Source organism: Danio rerio, chromosome 7 (genome assembly GCF_052040795.2).
Source record: "Danio rerio strain M-AB ecotype USA chromosome 7, GRCz13ab, whole genome shotgun sequence".
Taxonomy (NCBI): Eukaryota; Metazoa; Chordata; class Actinopteri; order Cypriniformes; family Danionidae; genus Danio; species Danio rerio.
Genome location: NC_141027.1, coordinates 8,822,501 through 8,846,765, shown reverse-complemented (window position 1 = coordinate 8,846,765; position 24,265 = coordinate 8,822,501). Strand labels below are relative to the sequence as shown.

The 24,265-nt window shown below is 35.6% G+C and overlaps 3 protein-coding genes across 7 annotated transcripts in view; 2 read left to right on the top strand and 1 right to left on the bottom strand.

The window, feature by feature from the left end:
* The window catches only part of adisspb (adipose secreted signaling protein b), a 73,993-nt gene extending 60,076 nt beyond the window's left edge, over positions 1-13,917 (top strand). The window contains 3 exon segments of the mRNA NM_001436955.1: positions 5,449-5,574; positions 9,212-10,852; positions 10,961-13,917. Of these exon segments, the coding sequence (NP_001423884.1) occupies positions 5,449-5,574; positions 9,212-9,312 (227 nt within the window). The 3' untranslated portion in view covers positions 9,313-10,852; positions 10,961-13,917.
* Positions 1-24,265, bottom strand: part of helz2c (helicase with zinc finger 2c) — a 284,230-nt gene that overhangs the window by 122,788 nt on the left and 137,177 nt on the right.
* The window catches only part of vax2 (ventral anterior homeobox 2), a 41,819-nt gene continuing 40,010 nt past the window's right edge, over positions 22,457-24,265 (top strand). Inside the window, exon 1 of one of the 2 annotated variants that reach the window (XR_015494611.1) lies at positions 22,457-23,014. Coding sequence is in view for 1 of the 2 variants with exons in the window: in NM_194409.1 (NP_919390.1) it covers positions 22,765-23,014 (250 nt within the window). In the remaining variant the exon portion in view is untranslated. 2 annotated transcript variants of the gene reach the window in all.

Sequence of the window (24,265 nt, the reverse complement as noted above, 5' to 3'; positions counted from 1 at the left end):
CAATTTGCCAAAAAATTATTAAAATGTTATGAAATGTTACAAATAATTAGTTCACCTTTCGAGTCTTCTTGTTCTTGAGTCATTCATTTATCACGTGACAGAATGACTCAAACCCGAGGACTTGAGAGATGAACGGATCAATTCGTTTTCCGGCTCTAAACGCATATGATTCGCCTGTGATGAACGAATGACTCAGATTCAATAGAGGACTCGAGAGATGAATGGATCAATTCTTTCGGCTCTAAACGGATATGATTGGCTTCTGCCTTTCCGACTCAAAAGACTTGACATAAATGATACCACCTGCACAAATCTTGCGCGATGAACAAATCACTCTCTCAGAGGACTCGTAGTTTCCGAGTCATTTTGAAGATTTGTTTAAAATGAACGAATCGTTCATGAACGACCCATCACTAACAGCTACAACAAACAGCCAAAAGATAGCATGGCAACTGCAGACGCGGGAGACCCATCGAACCTCCTCCTCTTTCACTGAAGTTGCCAGTGTGGAAGTATTTTGGATTTCCAGTGAGTTATGTCGACAACGTTCGTGTTGTTGACAAGAAAATAAAAAACACACAGTTTGCAAGCTCTGCTAATGTACGTATACCACATTGTTCCACCGGCAGCACGACTAACATGGCAGGGCATCTCCGCAGGCACCACAAAAACATAGATTAATCTGTTAAACCGAAAAGTGCAGCACTAACTACTCTCCCGTCTTCATTTGGAATAAAACTTCCAAGTAACTAAACGCGTTCAAAGGCAATTAAAAGCACAGTAGGAGTATTTACAGACACGGACATGCGACCTTATTCAGTGGGAGAAAACTCCGGTTTTAAGCATTTAATTAGCGTGCTAGTACAGCGCTAAGAAATCCCAAGTGGAACGCATCTTACAGCTACGGTGAGACCCTCCATGTACAATAATGTAAAGGAGAAAGTTATTGAAGGTCTTAGCAGTGCACATTTAGTAGCCTTGACTGCAGAGCAACACAGAGCTTCATGACTGTCACAGCGCACAAAGGTCAGATATTACTATGTTGCGTAAAAGTCTTAAAATGGCATAGCTTTTGCGTTCAAATTTTAATGTTTTTAATTAGGAATCGAACTGTAACTTTAGAATCAAAAATGTAATCGAATCGAGGATTTGGAGGATCGTGACGTCCTTACTAGGGACGTCGCTGTGAGGGTTGGAGTCAAGCGTATGCATTAAAAGCATTGCATGCATTCTCAGCTTACATCTGCAGCCAGACCCTTCTCGAAAAATTCATTATCCTCAATGTTCACAAAATATATTATCCATGATGTTGTGCATAAAAACGATATGATCTACGATAGGGCGAAGAAAAAATTACAGTATCCATGCTGTGCAGAAATTTCCATGATATTATGCACAAAAACAGACCGTATCCATCATTTTATGTAGAAAAACTACATTGTAATGTTAGTCATCATTTTAACACCAGGCATGCATTAAAAGGAAATTTTTTGCTTCCCAATTAAAAAACTAATGCAAAGCAATGTACCATGATGTATAGAGGAATGAAAATATGGAATGAATTGCCATCAGACATTACATGCTTTGTAACAAGTAAAATGAGGTTTAAAAAATCATTTAAAAAATATTTAATGGAACAATATTAAGTGGATTGTTGATTTAGATGTTATGTATGAATTTTGTATTTTAATGTTTTTATTGGTCTTTGTTGTTGTGTATTAATGTAATTTTGTGTTATGTTCGATGGACCCCAGGAAAAATAGCCACTACCTTGGTAGTGGCTAATGGGGATCCTGATAAATAAATAAATAAAATTATCCATGATATTATGCAGAAGAAATGAAAGCTTCATTTCTGAGAGTGCATGTTGTTGCGCAGAAAAACTACATCTGAAACATTGTGCAGGAAAACTTTATTATCCACGATGATGTGTTGAAAATTTGACCAATCAGAGCAAAGCATAAGAGGAGCTCTTTATCTCCGCCTGTTTCTATGAACTTCCGCTAATGTCATGTAATATATACATACTGTTATGCAATGTATAGTTTTAACTAGGCCCACACAGAATCTGCGCACGCGCACAACTCCGCAGATTCTCCACAGATTACCGCAGCTTTTTAGCCCATCATTAATTGTTTATTTACTTGAGTAAATGTGTGTAAATCTATATTTATTCAATTTTAAATTAAGTTCAGTAATATTATTGACTAATAGGAAAATGTTCATCTGATTTATGTGCAGTGCAGTTTGTACAGTAATATTTTCTGTCTTTTAGTAGAGATATTATATGAGAGACTTGCTTTATTTACCAAATAAAGTCAATCTAATTGGATTTGCATTTTAAACATTCATTCATTAAATTTCTTTTCGGCTTAGTCCCTTTATTAATCCGGGGTCGCCACTGCGGAATGAACCACCAACTTATCCAGCAAGTTTTTTACGCAGCGGATGCCCTTCCAGCCGCAACCCATCTCTGGGAAAGATCCACACATACACACACACACACACACATACACTACGGACAATTTAGCCTACCCAATTCACCTGTACCGCATGTCTTTGGACTGTGGGGGAAAGCGGAGCACCTGGAGGAAACCCACGCGAAGGCAGGGAGAACATGCAAACTCCACACAGAAACTGAGCTGAGGTTCGAATCAGAGACCTTCTTGCTGTGAGGCGACAGCACTACTTACTGCGCCACTGCCTCGCCCACATTTTAAACATCAAAGTTAAAAAGATATTATTTTTTATTTCACATATTAAGGTTTTAGTTATGATACTCCCAAAATAATTCCGCATATTTTTACCAAAATTCCCTGCAGAAATGGCAAAAAAACAACTACAGATTCCATCTGGCCCTAGTTATAACCAACAAGTTTAAATGACATTTTTAACATTTATTTTGAATTACATTGTCATTCACGGCACTTCTCTCAACTCTTTTCCTCATTAATACATTATTTACACAATCCTTTTTTCCAGTTCCTTCAAATTGTGGTTTGTAGCTGGTTGCATTTAGTTGATGGCTTTTAGTGCTTTAACAAAGACATTCAAATGAATGGAGTGAATAGAAAACTAATGGAAAAATACTTTTTGGACCAACAAAAATGGGCGGGCACTAATGCACTATACTTTCCGCTCGACCAATGGTGCTAATGTCTGGGCGGGGCTAAGTGTATAAACTCTAATGCCACCTGTGATGCTGAAATTACAGCTCATAGCAGCTCCAGTGCATTTTCCATTGTGCTGATGGATTGTGCGCGTGTGTGTTACTAAAGGATAAATATAGATAACAGGCTGTATTTGTGCCCATTAATGGATACACTTCTACCACATTCATTTCTAAACTGCTGTGAGCCACAGGCAACAATCCTTCCCACATGAAGGAAAAATACTACAGTAATTTATATTAAATATTCCAGTGTTTTAACCCATACTATTGTAAAAGCATATAATACTGTATAATAGTACAACACTTTGTTAGGCTACAGCATTATTGTTTTATTAACTGTATTAAACTGATAAACATTAATAAATACTGTAGTACACAGTGCGCTGCATAAATGTGTACCCCATTTTGAAAATAGGTAATACACTCACTGGCCACATTATTAGGTACACCTTTCCAACTGCTCGTTACTGCAAAATTCTCATCAGCCAATCACGTCAGCAACTTAATGCATTTAGTCATGTTAACATGGTCTAGATGATCTGCTGCAGCTCAAACTGAGCATCAGAATGGGGAAAAAGGGGGATTTAAGTGACTTTCAACAATGCATGTTTGTTGGTGCCAGACGGCTGGTCTGAGTATTTCAGAAACTGCTGATCTACTGGGATTTTCACACACAACCATCTCTAGGGTTTACAGAAAATGGTCAGACAAAGAGGAAATATCCAGTGAGAGGCAGTTCTTTGGGCGCAGATGCCTTGTAGATGCCAGAGGTCAGAGGAGAATGGCCAGACTGGTTCCAGCTGATAGAAAGGCAACAGTAACTCAATAACCAGCGACGAGATGATCCCAAGGTTTCCATAATCCTGGACCAGGCCGTATCCTAAGCAGCTGCTGTGGTGGTCTAGGCCTCTAGCGCCTAGACTGCAGCTCTGCACAAGATGTTTGGCCATGGGAGAAATGTTCGTGCCCAACTGAGCCTGGTTTCTCTCAAGGTTTTTTAATTCTTCACTTTCAGTAATAGGTGAAGTTTGGCTTGCATGGTTCGGGACCTGTAGAGCTGCGCACCGATGGATTTGCTCTTCAGTGTTTGGACTCTCAGTATTGAATATCAGAGCACACTGAACTGAGAACAAATAACCACTCGTTACAACCGAGGTCTGCAGAAGAGCATCTCTGAACGCACAACATGTCCAACCTTGAGGCGGATGGGCCACAGCAGCAGTGGACCACACCGGGTGCCACTCCTGTTAGCAAAGAACAGGAAACTGAGGCTACAATTCACACAGGCTCACCAAAACTGGACAATAGAAGACTGGAAAAAACGTTGCCTGGTCTGAGTCTTGATTTCTGCTGCAACATTCGGATGGTAGGGTCAGAACTTGACATCAACCACATGAAAGCATGGATCCATCCTGCCTTGTATCAACAGTTCAGGCTGGTGGTGGTGTAATGATGTGGGGGAATCTCTGAGGAATATTTCCAGCACCTTGTTGAATCTCTGCCACGAAGGATTAAGGCAGTTCTGAAGGCAAAGGGGGCCCAACCCGTTACTAGTAAGGTGTACCTAATAAAGTGGCCGGAGTGTTATTTTGTTAGATTAGCCTCATACGGACTTATTTAATGCAAATGTCCAAATATAATAATGTATAGCATTTTATCATAAATATTATTTAAAGGATACTTAGTGGTGTAGTCATATACAGGGTGTATGCTGAGCACTGTACTTTAGTATGTACTACAGTAAACCGGTGTATAGTAGTATAATATACCCCAGAGTTGTAGAAAACTACAGCATTGAGTCATTTGTTTATATTGCTATAGTGGTTGTGTTACCATAGCAACTATTAAACTACCACAACAGACAAAATTCAAACACACTCGCACACTAATTTTTGCTGCTTGTTCAAACTGCTTAATTAAAATGAGCTAAAACTACACAACTCTGGAGATTTTTTGGGGGGGGCAACTTAATTTTTGATGTTCAATCCACTTAAATTTGTTTTGTTAACTTAATCGATTTGTGTTGGGACGAAATTAATGAGTTGTGTGAAATATTTTACCGTGTATGCTTCAGAAACACAGTATCTACTTTATCTCACAGATAAACCCATATGATAGTCATTTAAAGTCAATTTAATGATGTTGAATCTGTGTATGAGTGTATAATAAATGTTCTTATTCTCTCTCTCTCTCTCTCTGTCTGTCTGTCTGTCTGTCTGTGTGTGTGTGTGTGTGTGTGTGTGTGTGTGTGTGTGTGTGTGTGTGTGTGTGTTCAGGAGGTCTAAGGGTGACGTGTGAATATATGGCCCATCAGGAGGGAGTGATGTGTGAGGAGGTGCAGATTCTTAGCGAGAGCAAAGAGGACGTGTGTGTGAAGGTCAAAGTTCACGCTCGTGTCATGGGTAAGTGGCCACAGTTTGTCCATTATTTATTGTTTTGACATTTGGGGACTCTGTTTTAGCTTGTTGTTGACTATATTGAATGATGCCGATGCTCAATGTGAGGATATTTGCTGCCCTCTGCTGGTGTTTTTATGTAGAACTGATCAGAGAAATATTAAAGGTACACAGTGCATGTGCATTTGTTCAATCTACAATATATGTGGCATAGTGTTGATTTCTCTGATTGGTACTGTCAGGAGGGTGGGGCCAACCTGTCAATCATGAGATCCACCAATCGCAAAACTCATCCACCAAACATTGAGACCCGCACTGGATTGTTTACTAAGCTGTTTCTCATAGGCTGCGTTCCAGTGCAATTGTTTATGCACTTTGCTCGCTAATATCCCTCTGTCTTGTCGGATGTACATCATTGATTACTTCACACAAGTGTCCACTACTGGCGGAGCATCTGAATGGGTTTAAATGAAAAGCGCAAGACTGCGTTCCTGTTCACATTTAGACACACACTCGTGAACTTCCCTTCCCTTGTTCCCTCGGGGAACCCCCAATGACATTTAAAAGTGCGTTCCCCATCATCAAGGGAAGCTTAAATGGGCACACCCTCGATTTTGAGAGTGGGAGCGAGTGGGTTTCATATGTCCACTCCAGCACCTACAGAGGTTGGACAATGAAACTGAAAGCCTGGTTTTAGACTACACTAATCCGTTAGTATGTTGTTGGGCCTGCTTTTGCAGCCAATTCAGAATCAGTTCATCTTGAGAATGACAGATCCAAGTCGTGCACGGAGGCCAGAGGGATTTTGAGCCATTTTTATGGCAGAATAGTGTTCAGGATGAAAAGTTTCCAGACTTGCTCCTCCAAAACACCGCAAAGTGGCTCAATGATACTTGGGTCAGGCCATGGGAGATGTTCAAGTTCATTAAAAGACTGTCACCAGTCCTGCTCTGTGTATTTGTACATTATCCTGATACATGGCACCACCTTCAGGATACAATGTTTGAACCACTGGATCCACGTGGTCCTCCAGAATGGTTTGATAGTCTTTGGCAGTGCCCATCTAGCACAAGTATTGGGTCTAGGGACGGCCATATTGCAGCCCAAACCATCACCAGCCGCGTTTTCACTATCGCGCCTAAAGCAAGCGAGCCAAGGCTAGTCACGTTTCCACTGTCACTTCCGGGGCCTGATCGGGCCAAAGTGGAGGCTTCCTCTGGGCCAGCGGCCGGCCTTTTTCGGCCCACCCAATACCTTGGGCCAAAGAGGGCCAACTGGGGCTTCAGGGTGGAGTGAAAGGAGTGGCGGACTTTGCCCAAGTCTGTTAAAGATGGCATGCCGTCATTACACTAGTTTTCCGATCGCACCCAAGTACATGCGGCAAACAAATAAATAAATAAGTTGAAGAAAACATATAGCTGGTCAGTATAAGATGAGCTATTCCATAAAACACCTTATAGGCTACGTTTTTATTTTGCTTATGATCGCCCTTATGTTTCCCTCTTAAATTTAAGGCTTCATAAAATAATAAAGCTTTTAATTTATAGGTGACTTTTTTTTGCTGCGTCCTCCTTGATGTTTCAATAAGGCTTAATAACCTTTACACCATATTAAAGACACAGCAGACAGTAAAGGTTGTCAAGAGTTTTTGTCAAGTTTAAAAGGTGTGTTTGTGCGCGTTTAGATGACTGTATGTGTGTGAGAGACCGGCTGGGTTTCTTTTTTTTTTTATTTAATTTGGAGATAATACACAATCTGAATACCACAGAAAAACATAAAACTTTACAAATTACATGCCCATTTTTTAAAGCTCAAAACAATAGTGTCATATCTTAATAAATAGCCTGAGCTATATTGAAATAATTTAAAGAATTACAAATATCGGATATATTAAAATTACATTAAATTAATAAACCAATATAAAACAAACAACAGCTAGCTATAACAATTTAGGTATATACAATACATAAACCAAACTGTTTTAAGCCATATATAACTTTGATTTTACAAAGACAAATCTGAAAAAAAGATTTGAGATATTTTCTAAAAACAATAAACACCAGAGAAGGTTTAAAATATATTTATAAAGTATTTGGATACGCTGATATTAATCAAATCGTGCAAACAGAATTTTTTTGGGTGAGTGAAAGCAAAAACGACCTTCTTTTCTGTCCTGCGCATCGCCGCTTTACAAACGCATCGGGGAAAACTGCAAATACAAAATCCTCAAACAAGTGTTTATGTTTTTATATGACAAGGTAAAATTTAAAAATTCGATTTTAAATGAAGAGCTTTATTAGTGAAAAGCTGCTGAGCGCAACAAAATATCGGCTATACTTGCTCTTATGTGCTGAAACCACACTTAACTTAAGATCACAGAATAATATGCAACATCCTTAAATCACTGGCTCCCAGTTACATTCAGAATAGAGTTTAAAGTATTATCACTGCTCTATAAATCACTAAATGGCCTAGGAGCTCAATACATCACAGATATGCTCACTGAATACAAACCTAACAGATCACTCAGATCTTTAGGATCATATAAACTAGAAGTTCACTCAGTTCACTAAGAGTTCAGTCAAAGCAGGGCGAATCGGCTTTCAGGAACTATGCCCCCCGCTGCTGGAATCAGCTTCCAGAAATGATCAGATGTGCTCCAACATTAGGCACATTCAAATCAAGACTGAAAACACATCTGTTTAGCTGTGCCTTTACTGAATGAGCACTGTGCTGCGTCCGACAGATCGCACTATTATGTCTTTCTTTTCTTTTTCATTATCTTATAACATATTTTAACACATTTGTATCTGTTTTATCTATTTATTTTATTTTATTTTTATTTTATTTTTATTTCATTTTTATTATTATTAGTTGAAAATTAATGTTTTCATTTTCTTACACTTCTCTCTTTTATTCTTGTTTATGTAAACCACTTTGAATTGCCACTGTGTATGAAATGTGCTATATAAATAAACTTGCCTTGCCTAAATAAAGGGGAATCACCTATTAAGTGTCAAATAGCCCATAGGGAAAAATTAATGTTTCAGGTGTCTCCAGAGCATTTGGGCTAAATGTTTGACGGCGTCTATCAAAACGAGGATGTTATAAAATACACTTCATACCGAGTTATTAACGGAGAATTTCTGTGGTTTTTAATTATGGTTGGGTGCGCTCATTTCGCTGGGTCCCTCCGTTAGTGGCGAGACCACTCTATTTCGATGCCAACAGTCGCTCGGTGAGTGAACAAATATAATGAATAAGAACACACAGGCCCGTCCATATAGACATATAATGTAATGCTGTACAGTAACGTTTGCGTGACACACTGCAAGCTACAAGCCAGACAGTGGAAGCGCGACATGATTTCCGCCTCACTACTCAACCTCCCGGGCGATTGGCTCGGCCCGGTAAAATCCCTGGCTCGCACTGGCCCGACAGTGGAAATGCGGCAGTCTGGGTGGTATTCTTTTTTGGGGCTTCTCCACACCGTAACTCTCCCGCACTTTGAAATGCTGCTGGGGATTCCACCAGGAGAACAAGGAAGTTTGCGAGTGCATTATTAAAAGTGGATTGGAGCGCAGCAGAAAAGACTATTTCATAATAACATGTCTACAAACACTCCCCCCCCTCTGTTTATCAGACCGTCATCACGGGACTCCGATGCTGCTGGAAGGTGTGCGGTGCATTGGAGCAGAGCTGGAGTACGACTCGGAGCAAAGCGACTGGCAAGGCTTCGACTGATCGCCCGAAACTCACTTCAAACTTCTCAATCCGTGCCACATATCCGGTTTTGGCAGTGACGGAATATTCCAGATTCTGGAAGTCTGTCGCCGGCTGCTCAGCAATGTCTCTGCTTTCTGCTCAGTGTTTGGAAAGGGCACTGTGCTTTCTTGGTTTTACTTACTGTTACAATAGAATGCAGGAATGATCTGTTTACTGTAGCTCTCTGTGATTTCTTTTTTTTTTTTTTTTTTTTGTATTTCAGGTTTGGAAACAAAACAATCAAATAGCCTGTACTTCAGGGGTGGCCAACCCTGTTCCTGGAGAGCCACCTTCCTACAGATTTCAGTTGCAACCCATATCAAACACACCTGCCTGTAATTATCACGTGGTTTTTAGGTCCTAATTAATTGGTTCAGGTGTGGTTGACATGGGTAGCAACTGAAATCAGCAGAAAGGTGGCTCTCCAGGAACAGGGTTGGCCACCCCTGCTGTACTGTATAAAGCGATTTGTAACTTAAAATAGTGAGTAAACCCATTGTCTTAAAGAGACAGTTCACCTTAAAGTGATAATTCTGCCATCATTTACTCACCCTTCACTTGTTTAAAACCTTTTTGAGTTTCTTTATTTCGTTGAACACAAAATAAGATTTTCTGAAGAATGCTGATTGCTGGCGCCCATTGACTTCAATAGTATTTTTTTCCTACTGTGGTGATTGATGGACGCCAGCAACCAGCATTCTTCAGAATTTCTTCATTTGTGTTCAACAGAACAAAGAAACTTTAAAGTAAAGTCAACAAATAACTTTTTAAAGAGATAGTTCACCCAAAAAGATTCATCATTTGCTCACCCTTGTTTTAATCCTTTATTAGTTTCTTTCATATGTTGAAAGCTGAAAACCTGTAACCATTGACTTCCAATAGTAGATCAAACAAATGCTATGGAAGTCAATGGTTACAGGTTTTCAGCGTTTTCTCAATGTCTTCTTTTGTGTTCAACAGAACAAAGAAACTCAAAGGTTTAAAACCACATGAAAGAGAATGAATAAGGGTCACTTTCATTTTTGGGTGAACTTCCCTTTTGAAAGTGACAAGTTTACTTAAAGTGATTAAACCCATTGTAACATGGAACTGGTAAGATTAATTTTTTTTTATAATTATGCAAACAGTTCATACTAAATATTTATAAAGCAACAGGGTTACTCACTTCTTTTAAAGTAAAGGCAACTACTAACTTTGTAAAGGAAAAGTTCACCCAAAAATGATTCATCATTTGCTCACCCTTGTTTTAACCACATATAGTTTATTTTTCATATGTTGAACACAAAAGAGGTTTTGAAGAATGCTAAAAACCTGTAACCATTGACTTCAGTATTTGTTTTTCCTACGATGGAATACATTGGTTAAAAGTTTTTAACTTTCTTCAAAATATCTTCTTTTGTGTTCAACAAACAGAAAAAACTCAAAGGTTTAAAACCAAACAAGAAATTGAAAATTTTCATTTTTGGGTGAACTACCCCTTTAAAAGCGACACGTTTACTTGAATACATAAACCCATTTTAACTTGGAACTGTTGAGTTAGTTTTTATAATCATGCACACAGTTCATTTACTAAATAATTGTAAAGCAACAGGTTTCTCACTTTAAATTGTAACTTACTTTAAAGTAAAGTCAACTAATCACTTTTTAAAGGGACAATCAACCCAAAAAATGATCCATCATTTGCTCAACCTTGTTTCAAACCTTTATAAGTTTTTTCTTCTGTGGAACACAAAAGAAGATATTTTGAAAAATGCTGAAAACCTGTAACCATCGACTTCCATTGTATTTGTTATTTCTACTGTGGACATCTTTCACATTTTTTGCAGCTTTCTTCAAACTATCTTCCTTTGTGTTCAACAGACTAAATAAACTCAAAGGTTTAAAACCACATGAGAGAAAATGAATAAGGTAATTTTCATTTTTGGGTGAACTACCCCTTCAAAAGTGACAATATTACTTTTACCTAAAGTGATTAAACCCATTGTAACATGGAACTGTTAACTTGACTTAATTTTTATAATCATGCACACAGTTCATTTCCTAAGCATTTTTAATTTAACAAGTTTACTCACTTTTTTAAGTAAAGGCAACTAATAACCATTTTAAAGGGACAGTTCACCCAAAAATGATTCATCATTTGCTCATCCTTGTTTTAACCACATATAAGTTTCTTTCATATGTTGAACACAAAAGAAGATATTTTGAAGAATGCTGAAAATCTGTAACCATTGACTTCCATAGTTGTTTTTCCTACAACACAAGTCAATGGTTACAGGTTTTTAACTTTCTTTAAATTATCTTCTTTTGTGTTCAACAAACGGAAGAAACTCAAAGGTTTAAAAATACACAAGAAATTAATGAGAATTTTCATTTTCGGGTGAACTACCCTTTTACAGGTGACAAGTATACTTGCATGCAAAACCCCATTTTAACTTGGAACTGTTAAGTTGATTTAATTTTTATAATTCTGCCCACAGTTCATTTACTAAATAATTGTAAAGCAACAGGTTTACTCATTTTAAATTAAAGTCAACTAATCACTTTTTAAAGGGACAATTAACCCATAAATTTATTCATCATTTGCTCAACCTTGTTTCAAACCTGGGAGTTTTTTCTTCTGTTGAACACAAAAGAAGATATTTCGAAGAATGCTGAAAACCTGTAACCATTGACTTCCGTAGAATTTGTTTCATCTAGTATTGCAAGTCAATGGTTACAGGTTTTTAGCTTTCTTCAAAACATCTTTTGTGTTTAACAAACAGAAGAAACTCAAAGGTTTAAAACCACAAAAGAAATTAAATGAGAATTTACATTTTTGGGTGAACTACCCCTTTACAAGTGACAAGTTTACTTAAAGTGATTAAACTCATTGTACCTGTTAAGTTGAGTTTTTTTTTTTATAATCATGCACACAGTTCATTTACTTAATATTTATAAAGCAACAGGTTTACTCACTCTATAGTCAACTAAAAACTTTTTAAAGGGATAGTTCACCCAAAAAGGGATTCATCATTTGCTCACCCTTGTTTAAAACCTGGGAGTTTTTTCTTCTGTTGAACACAAAAGAAGATATTTCGAATAATGCTAAAAACCTGTAACCATTGACTTCCGTACAATTTGTTTCATCTACTATTGGAAGCCAATAGTTACAGGTTTTCAGCTTTCTTCAAAACATCTCAAAGGTGTAAAACCACACAAGAAAATTAAGAGAATTAAAAAATTTGGGTGAGCTACCCCTTTACAAGTGACAAGTTTACTTGGTGATTAAACCCGTTGTAACAGTTAAGTTGACTTAATATAATTTTTATAATTATGCACACAGTTCATGTACCTAATATTTATAAAGCAATGGGTTTGCTCACTTTTTTAATGGCCACAATTTTTTTTTAAAGGAACATTTCACCCAAAAATGATCCATCATTTACTCACCCTTGTTCTAAACCTTTATAGAAGGAACAGAAAAGAAGATATTTTGAAGAATGCTGAAAACCTGTAACTATTACCTTTCATAGTATCTGTTTTTTCTATACTGGAAGCCAATGGTTACAGGTTTTCAGCATTCTTCAAAATATCTTCTTTTGTGTTCAACAGAAACTCAAACGTTTTGAAACTACTTGAGGGTGAGTACAGCGAGTAAATGTTCATTTTGTGGCCGAACTGTCTCTTTGAAAAGAGTTTTGCTCTAATTGAATTCCGCTGTTAAGACTGAATGTTTCTTCTACATAAAGACAAATATAGTATGCTTTCCTGTCTGTCTTACTGCACCTTTCTTGCTCCGATCTGATGTGATTGAACACTTTTACGCTCCTGTCTGTGCTCACTGTGAATCAGCCTGTTGTTTGTGCCAGTAGGGGGAGCTGCTGACCATTAAATCAATCCTACATGTTGCAGCATGCACTCTGTTGGCATCATGGCTTAAAAAGAGTGAATGTTTTTGATTCATCTACTGAAACTGATGTGATGCCTATTTACTCGGATCACGTCGGAAAATCGTTTGGTCTGCCCTGATAGATTTGAATGAGATCATCACTTTTTAAGGGCTGTTCGTTCATCCTTCATCCTGGTCTGTTTTGCAGAGCCGAAGTGCCTGAAATCATCTTCAGTCTTAGTTGAATTGATGCCAGCGTGTATTTTGAGCCGTTAAACACTAAATGTTGGCAGCCTTATTCAAGTATACCGAATGTCCATTTAAAGGGATAGTTCACCAAAAGATTGTCATTTACTCATCATTCACTTGCTTAAACCCCGTTTGAGTTTCTTTTGTTGAACATTAAAGAAGATATTTTGAAGAATGCTGAAAGCCTGCAATCATTGACTTCCCAATGGTTACAGGTTTTCAGCATTCTTCAAAATATCTTCTTTTAGGTGTTCAACAGGAGAAACTCATTAAGGTTTTAACCACTTAATTGTGAGTAAATGTACATTATTTGGGGTGAACTGACCCTTTAATTGCATTTATGACAAATTTCATGTGTCTTTTTTTAGTATTTACAAATAATTTCTCCCAGAGCAAATAATGTTGGTGTATCTGTCGGGTTTTTTATTATTCTCAAGTAATAAAATTCACTTTGTTGACTTCGAAAACATTGTTATATTTGTTTGTTTTTTTTTTAAAGAAAGAAAAAACACTTTAATTCTTGTTATCTATACACGATATTATTTTACAATAGAATTATTTACTCTTTTTTTCAGTTACAAGAATAAAATATTAATGATCAAATAAAATGAATAATAAATACATGTTATAAAATAAGTAATTAAACGCAAACAAAATATAAAAAATAGTAAAAGTAATACACATGCATAAAAAAATAAAATAATGAGGGTATCCGGTTGCTTTTAGATGGAAACAAACTTTTTTACTTTCCAAATAATCCATAAAGCATGTTTAAGAGTCAAAACTTGTCAGCCTTATCTCTAGCAGAAAATCTTTTTGTTTTATAATAATTGCTGGCAGGGCTCAACAATAAGGACTGCCCGGTGGCCGGGGCCGGCGTGAAAGATGCTCGGGACAGTAGACAGGATTGTTACTGGCCCCTGCACGTAATTTTTTTCCCGTAACCTGGTAACAACCGGTACAGCAAAAATAAGGCAACATGGCGACAACATCAAACTATAAGGCTAAAAGAAAACGTCTGTTTCTAAAGTCTTTATAAGCTGACAATTACATGGATACAAAATTAAGAAACTGGAAAAAAAGAACAAGAAAAAGAACAAGTTGTCAGTTTGGCAAGCCATTTTTATAAAAATAATTTAGAATTGCAATAAAATACCAGCGCATTTTGCATACTGCTCTTTGGTTTGCATAAAATCTTGAATTTTGCACATTATACATCTATTAACATTACTAAAATGTTTAAATTCTAGATTCACAGACATTATTTAAAATATGTGGCTAAGAAAAATCTATTAAGTTTTTTTCTTTTTGGTGGGGCCAATAAAAATTTTGGCAGGGCAAGTAAAAATCTCAACCACTGGCCCAATTGGCCCAGTAGAAAAAAATCCTTAGCGTTGAACCCTGGCTGTTATTGCTGAATAGCCACTAGTGGTCAGTGTACTATCAGCAAATTCACTGTTTTAGGGTGTCGGTATTTAATTCATTTCATATTTATTTCTATAGAACTTTTACAATGTAGATTGTGTCAAAGCAGCTTAACATAGAATTTCTAGTAAACTGAAACTGTGTCTATCAACTTTTCAGTTTAGTTCGGTGTGGTTTAGTTTTAATTTTAATTAAGAAGGTCCAAATACTGAAGAGCAAATCCATTGATGCGCAGCTCCACTAGTTGTAATTGATCTATGCACAAAAATACTCATAATGCTTTATAAATATGACCTTGGAGCATAAAACCAGTATTATTATGCTACACTGATATACTTTTAGCCATATCTAAAAATACATTGTATGGGTCAAAGGATTGATTTTTCCTTTATGTCAAAAATCATTTGTGTATTAAGTTATATTCATGTTCCATGAGGATATTTGAATGTCTCACTGTAAATATAAATTCAAACTCAATGTGTGAATAATGTGCATTGCTAAGGACTTTATTTAGACTTGTGTTTCAGGGACACGGTGGGTAACCTGATCGCCTCACAGCAAGAAAGCCGCTGGTTCGAGCCTCGGCTGGGTCAGTTGGCATTTCTGTGTGGAGTTTGCATATTGCTCCAGTTTTCCCAAAGTCCAAGGACGTGCTATAGCTGAATTGGGTCAGCTAAATTGGCCACAGTGTATGTGTGTGATCGGGTGATTTCAGTGATGGGTTGCAGCTGGAAAGGGCATCCGCTGCGTAAAACATATGCTGGATAGGTTGGCGGTTCATTCCGCTGTGGCGATGCCAGATTAATAAAGGGACTGAGTCGAAAAGAAAATGAATGAATGAACAAATGGTGTTTCTCAACCACGTTCCTGGAGGACCTCTGCACATTTTCTATGTCTCCTTAACCGAGCACACCTGATTCAGATCATCAGCTCATTAGCAGACTGAAAGACCTGTAATAGGTGTGACAGAGAAAGGAGACATCCAAAACATGCAGTATTGATGGTACTCCAGGAACGTGGTTGAGAAACACTGATTTAGACAACTTTAAAGGTGAGTTTCTCAACTTTTTGATTTTTTTTTTTTTTTTGCACCCTTAGATTTTAGATGATCAAATATCTCAGCCACTTATTAACAACACCACACATTACTGTAAAGATTATTCGGTCACTTTATTTTTATGGTCTGTTTGTTGAATTTAAGTTGCATACCAGCTAATTCTCATTTGATTAAGCAGACTGTTAGGCTGGGGTTAGGATAGGGTTAATATAAGTTGACATGTACGTGCAAAGTTTCTTATAGTCAGTTAAATGTTTGTATATCAGCAGGTATTAAGCAGACAGTTTACTAATCCTTAAATGGTCCACCAAAATAAAGTGTTACCGATTATTCATCTTTCAGGTTGTATTAATTTCAGATTGAAATCTTACATTTATGACTTGTTTTGTGGCAATTAAATAAAATATGGATATAACAGATGTATTAATGTCAACTCATACAGCACTTTGGTTTATTGTGTGATGGAGAGCTGATCAATTTCATTTGATTTGCTGTGCAGTTTTATAATAAAACTTAGCTCTCCATCCCAGAGAAAACAATGCACAGCAAATCAAAACCGTGGAATTAATTAATTTCAGTTTCAGTTTTAATACATCTTGACAAGTGGAATTATGAATTTATGCAGATAGTAACAATATAATAAGTCCTTTTGAGAAATTTAGGTTATTTTTCAAATAGAAAGTGATGTTTAACAGAGCAGAGGTTTGTTTTCTCTGTATTTCCTATTATATTTTTCTACTGGAGAAAGTCATTTCTTTTAGTTTGGCAGAATTTTATAGTTTCTTTAATGTAAAAACTGCTAAGGTCAAATGATCTTTTTCGATGTTGATAAAATAATTGCTTAATTAATCTAACTTGCCTAGGGTTAACCTAATTAACTGCACTTTAAGCTGAATATTATATTGCAAAACATCTAGTCAAATACTATGTGTTGTCATCATGGCAAAGATAAAACAAATCAGTTATTAGAAATTCGTTCATTTTCTTGTCGGCTTAGTCCCTTTATTAATCCGGGGTCGCCACAGCAGAATGAACCGCCAACTTATCCAGCACTTTTTTTATGCAGCGGATGCCCTTCCAGCCGCAACCCATCTCTGGGAAACATCCACACACTCATACCCTCTGGACAATTTAGCCTACCCAATTCTCCTGTACCGCATGTCTTTGGACTGTGGGAGAACATGCAAACTCCACACAGAAACACCTACTGAGCTGAGGTTTGACCCAGCGACCTTCTTGATGTGAGGCGACAGCACTACTGTGCCACTGCGTTGCTGTTATTAAAAATTAGTCACTAAATTATTAGAAAAAAAAAAAAAAACAGGGGTGTCATGGTGGCGCAGTGGTTATTCAGTACGTAATACATATGTTGGATAAGTTGGCGGTTCATGCTGTGGCTGTGGCATGCTGTGGCTACCCCTGATTAATAAATGGACTAAGCTGAAAAGAAAATGAATGAATGAAAACTTGCAGCATTGTCTGAAAATATTTCATTCATTCATTTTTATTTTATCAGAGGTCGCAACAGTGGAATGAACCGCCAACTTATCCAGCATATTTGTTTTACGCAGCAGATGCCCTTCCAGCATTATGCCACAACCCAGTATTAGTAAACACCCATACCCACTTCTTCACACACATATACTGCAAATTTAGCTTATTCGATTCACTTATAGCCTACACGAGGAGAACATGCAAACTCCACACAGAAATGCCAACTGGCCCAACCGGGACTCGAACCAGCAACCCTCTTGCTGTTAGGCGACAGTGCTAACCACTGAGCCACAATTCTTTATAATTTAATCAGAAACAGCAGTTAAGAAAGCATGTTGATTAACAATGTGCAATATCCCGCCATCTTGACGAGAGGCGGGAACATTAAAACGAAACTGTTTATAAAGTATATTCGAGGCTCTCCAAACCAAACTAAATTTCTGGCTACATATGTGAGGCTAGAGTTTGAATAAGCATCTTTCTTTGCTTGAAATTACAGCACAGAAAATATCTGTCATCGGCATAAATATCAGAAAATATCAGTCGTTTCATGCATCATCACAATGGAGGTTCTCTGGAGTCGGGAGCGGTCACATACTTCAGATTTATTCCTGCACATTTTGTGAAAAAGTCTTCACATACAATCTCTAATAGAAGTCAGAGGAGGCCTCGTTTAAGTTGCGATACAAGATATCCACCCATTATAGCAACAAAAGGCGATTAATATATTGAGAATTCCTCCGAGACCTTTAATGAGAAAGAGAAATCGACATATTTTACAGCATGTCAAGGTTTGTTTTGAATGTCAGTCATTCCCTCCTCAGGGCAGAGTATTGTCTCTATGCCTGCGTGTCATTACCTTTTGTGTTTCCCTCTGACATTTGACACTGATGGACTGAAGCAGAAAACTCTGCTTAAAGCTAAATGAACACTCTTATAATAAAGTTTTATGGAGACGTGGCAGCTTCCTCATGACAATGTCACATCTCCGCAGACTCTCCAGCTGGGTTGTTTTGAAAGTTGCATGTTATCATTATCAGACACAAAACTCGAGTTACTCGCGATTTGAAACAACAGTATATTGCAGTTTAGCGATTAATTGAGTTTGGGCACTATGCCAGCGGAAAGTTTGACTTACACGTGTTTACGAAAACAAGATGTTTCCTTAAAAAGCCACTTTTTATACTAGTGTTTTCATTATAAACAGGTATTTCGTTTGTAAATGGCTGTTTAATTGTTGCCATTTTATATTTTGTTTATAGTCAAATAAATGTTTTCGATATTCATACCGATTCTGCGCCATTTGTTGATTTCAGTTTATGTTTTAAAATTGTCCTGAAGTTTTATTGTGCTTGTTGAAGTTTAAATATTTCCCCTTTGTGTCATTAATGTGATATTCCTCAATGTTGGCGATATTGTCTTTTTATAACGATTAATGAAGTAAACGAATGCAGTGCCAACAATCTACTGACAATATTTATAACATTATGTCCTGTAATAAAACAGAAGCCATACAAGTGAACGTTCATTATTACGTCTTGATTTTTAATGTACGTGCATTGCTAAGCTTTTATTTGAAGCAATGTATGTGCATTGCTTTAATTATTACAATAGATTGAATAAAAAAAATTTTTTTTATTAAAATGTAATAAATTAATATATAGGCCTAATATTAATCTGTGTACTAATCTTTAGACCTTTAACTTAAGTTACTTGGTTAGATTATAGCTCCAAGCACACTATAGAAAATATTAATCCAAAAGAGAGATCTGTACTGTGTGTTTGTGTGCTCTTATAAAAATCATTGAATTTCTGACTCGTCCTGAAGTTTTGCCCAAGTAATCTTTTCAGCAATACTTTAATATAAAAAAAAATAAAATACAATAAATGTATTATGTACATAGTATGTCTAACACCTACTAAATATATATATATATATATATATATATATATATATATATATATATATATATATATATATATATATATATAAACAAACATGTTAATGGAGTAAAACATGGTCGTTTATTTAAATTTAAACGAAATACTGCAAAACAAATAGCAACTACATTGGAAATAAATGCAAAATTCAACATATATATATATATATATATATATATATATATATATATATATATGTATATATAATTTATTTTTATTTTTTTTCTAGATTTTTTTTTCTTAATTAAAATATTATATAATATTTTCCCTTAACTTATTCATTTTGGTGCACTAATTTCTGACCTTTACCTTGAGTTATTTTAAATTAGATACAAATGTGGCTTTGGTACTAATAGACATGTTTAATATTGCACACTATAAAAAATATCAATTTAAAAATCAACAAGTAATATTGAATATGTTTATTGAATTTCTGACATTCATCTTGACACTCATCCAAATTTTGCCCAAGTAACTTTAAGAAGGTATGCAATCGTTAAATTAATAAATAGAAATACATTTATTAATGAACATAGTATGTCTAACACCTATTACAGAAATATAAAAAAAGAAAAATATTACATAAATATAAAAACTAGACAGTAGCAAAATACAAAACTAATAACAAAAAACGAATATATGCATTAAATATTATGCACTATATATGTATGCATTAAACTATATATATATATATATATATATATATATATATATATATATATATATATATATATATATATATATATATATATATATAACATCTTTATAGGAATAGAAAGATACATTTAAATTCAAATTAAATATAGCAAAATAAACTGCAACTGCATTGAAAAAATACTAATTTCAACTGAATTTATATATATTTTTTGTTTCTCTTTACAAAAATGTTATTTAATATTTTTCCCTAACATAATAATTTTGAATGTATGGCTTTAGAACCGACAAAAATAGACAATATTGCACACTATAAATATCAATTTAAAAGGAGATCTATACTCATATTTGTTGGGCACTAAATATGTATGTATGTATGTGTGTGTGCGCCTTTGTGTGTACTCTTACAAAAATCAAGAACATGTTCATTTACTGTAAAACATTATACACGCACCTAGTCATGACAACATATCTTTTTAATTCATTGTGACTTATTAAACTCATAAAATTAAGTTAGAACATAATTAATAGAACATAATTGCATAAGTTATGCAAGTTGTTTTAAGTCAGTTTAACATAATATAAGTTAATAAGCTTAATTTGATTCAGCTTAAAAATTTAAGGCAAGACATTTTTTACATTGTTGAATTTCTGGCACTCATCTTCAAGTAATTTTTTTAGTAATATTTTGTTAGATATAGGCTACAGTCGTTAAATAAATAAAATACATCTATTAATGAGCATATTACAAACATATAAAAAAGAAAATACAAACGGCATTATAAAAAACAAACACACACATATATATATATATATATATATATATATATATATATATATATATATATATATATATATATATATATATATATATATATATATAACTTTTAAAAAGATTCAATAAATCTAATATTATTTAAAAATCATATAATAAAACCAGTGTTTAAATAAAAATATGAATTTGTTTAGGCGGGTAACGAGAGTGGTATTTGTCTGTGTTTACGGTACATTTGCTGTTTTGTGTCACTTGTGTGTGCGAGGAAAGGGCCCGTGTGTGAGACAGAGGGGCCAGAGAGCAGTGGAGGCAATTAAACCTCTCTTGACTGTACTGTTGGTTTGAGGGAGTGACTGACAGCTCCATTCATCACGTTCACGGTTTAATCTGTGCTCAGCAGCTGAATTCAATAATGAGCCATTTCGGCGCTGAATGATAAACACTGCTCAAAGTGGCAAAACTGCAATTATGTCATTGCGGCCTCCGTAATGGGATTGCGCACTCAGATAAAAGATTCTAATTTTGTTGTTGTGTATTATGGCAACGGTTCAATGATGAGATGAACACCTGCGGTTCGTGCACCGTGAGGTAAACACAAATAAACCTCTCGCTCAGAGTTGAACAATAATGTACACAATTCATCTTACAAACCTTTCCCTTTATAAGACACTTGTGGATTCAATCTATAGCCTACTTCATGAACATAATGTGCTCAAGTTATAGCTGTAAGAGAGTTCACATGTGTAAAAACGACGAATTGTTGACGCGATTATGAAAAAAGTATGCTTCAAAATATTTTTTTTCCTGCAATAAAATAGTTGAAGCTTTAAAGAGATTATTGAAATGTGTTTTTATGTCTGCTTAAATATGACGCGTCTCCCTGTGTTCCTCTGGATTTATAATTTAGGTAATAATTAAAACTAAATAATCGCACCATTTTTAATAGTTGGAGGTGATAACTTTAGGCTATATTATCAGCTGCTTTTCGCAAATTTAAAATAAATAAATGAACGAGATTTCAAATCAAATCTGACATTATAATACCTACCGAGCCAAACAAAGGTCTAAAGACAACGCGGATAAATTGTTTCATTCATATTTCGCAGACCGCTTACGGGCGTTTAAACCACCTCGTGCTCCTACTAGTGTCTGTTTACCAATCAATTGATGTATCGCAGTCCGGAAGTGACGTCACTGTTGTCAGTCAAAGTAAAAGGGAAAAAGAACGCACGTTCTACTCTGGAATTACATGTAACCATGACGTCAACTTAATTCTAACATTCGAATCACACCCAATGGCTTTCATTTGACCGTTTATTATTATTAAAGGATATTCCCGAGTTGGTCCCACGTAAAATGACCTCCCCCCTCCTCCAGAAGAAATCCTGAAATCCGCTGGATCTTTCGCCAGAGCTTCTGCAGAGCCCATTGCAGATACACACACACTCACGCAGAGACACAAACACACACACTGTGGTCAACGAGTAAATCGACTATATAAGTCAAATAAGGAGGGAGAAAAGGAAAGTTTGCGCTGCTCGGATCCATGTTTGTTGTGTGGAATTATTTATACGTGGTTAAGCAGTGAAGCGCCTCCCAGTGCCTCGGTCACAGACCTTGAAACCCAGCGCATATATGCAGAATGCATTTTGGGTTGAGCGCGATCCTATAGCTGAGGAGGGTCCTTCCACTTGCCCACAGGGGCCCCTCCACCTCAACCTTCCTTCCCTTCTGCATACATCTCCTTCTGCATGGACGCCCGATGCCGGAACATGCTAAAATATTTGGGCAGAAACTCGGTTCCGTCGCTGGAGTGTGTGGCTGGATTCTGATTTAATGTTCTGTTTTTTTGGGAGGGGAATAATATCTGAATTTCTGACAGGAACGAACTTCGCTAGACTATTTATTCCACCTCTCATTTTAGCTCAAGAAAACTAAGGGGACACATATACATAGTTATAGTGTTAGATGTTTGATCAAGCCACGAGTATGGGCGATGGAATCGCCGAGGACCGAAACCACTGTGGATCCAATTCGTTGTGCCGTGACCGCGGCAGAGAGTCGAAAAGCCGGACGGAAGTGGGGAACCGGTCACCTGTGCAGAGCTCTACCGACACACCGGGGACTTCGGCATCCACACCGACCTCATCCAGCGAGGATGGACACGATAAACTTTTAGGAGTCGATCCCGACTACTGTCGGAGGATTCTGGTCAGAGGTGAGGAGCCAATATTTTTATCATAACTCTGCTGGAACTATTAGCTCTCAATAAAAGGAAATCAGTCACATTTGGTTTCAAACAGTCAAATTAAGTGAAAATGAATATATTTTTTCAAATTATTCCTTTTTAGATTAATTCAATTTATTTGTATTGTTATTTTATTTTTTTCATTCTTCTGTTGATGATGAAGATGGTGATAATTATTATTATAGTTTATCAAAACTTCTGATATTTATTAACACTATTTACAGCTGACAATTAATGACAAATGTTGATTTAAAACAAACTGATGCAAAAAAAAAAAAGTAGATGTAAGTATTTTAGGTATAAGCTGTCAATATTTTTTATTTAACTAGTCATTCAAAATACATTCATCATACATGTTATATTATTATACACTAACTCTATTTACAATATTACATAAATAGGCTACAAAGAAAATATTTACAGCTGACAAAAAATGACAAATGTTGATTTAAAAATCAAAAAAGTAGATGTAAGTTAAGTATTTTAGGTATGAGCTGTCAATAGGACACCTTTTTTATTTAATTAGTCATTCAAAATACGAGTCAAACATCATACATGTTATATTATTAAACAATAAATCTATTTACAGTTTTACATAAATAGGCTACAAAGAAAATTACTACACAAAATATAACCGCTTTAGATAATAGTTAAACATTTCTTAAAATACATGAAGGAGGTTTTATGGATTATTTTTTTATTCCATACACGATACAGCCTTTAAACATTAGTTATTCCTAAATATCTGTGTTTGAGAGATCTATAACAAATAAAATCTGAAACAATAGCAACGCGCTAAAAATAAAAATGTTAACGTTACGTTTCTTCGAAAGCGTTTCCTTTCATTTGCGCACAATTTCTAAACACATAGCCATTTTTAAATGCATTTACTTTCATACAATCCAAATTATTTATTGATTTAATTGGACAGATTTTAGAAAGCCATATTTATAAAAGAAATTATTTATAAAACATGTAGTAAATGTTGGAACAAAAAATAAACAGAAAATAAAATGTTTTTTTCTCTGCTCTATTTATTTACAACATATTATTGTAAATATGTCTTGTAAAATAATTTTAAAATTCATAATTATGTAGCCTACATTTTTCTGTTTAAAAATATAGTCAGAATTTAAAAATAAAAACCCTGTTATTGTATTTATAATACGCTATTAACACGCTAATCATACAACACCAAATATAAAAAAATTGCAATGCAAT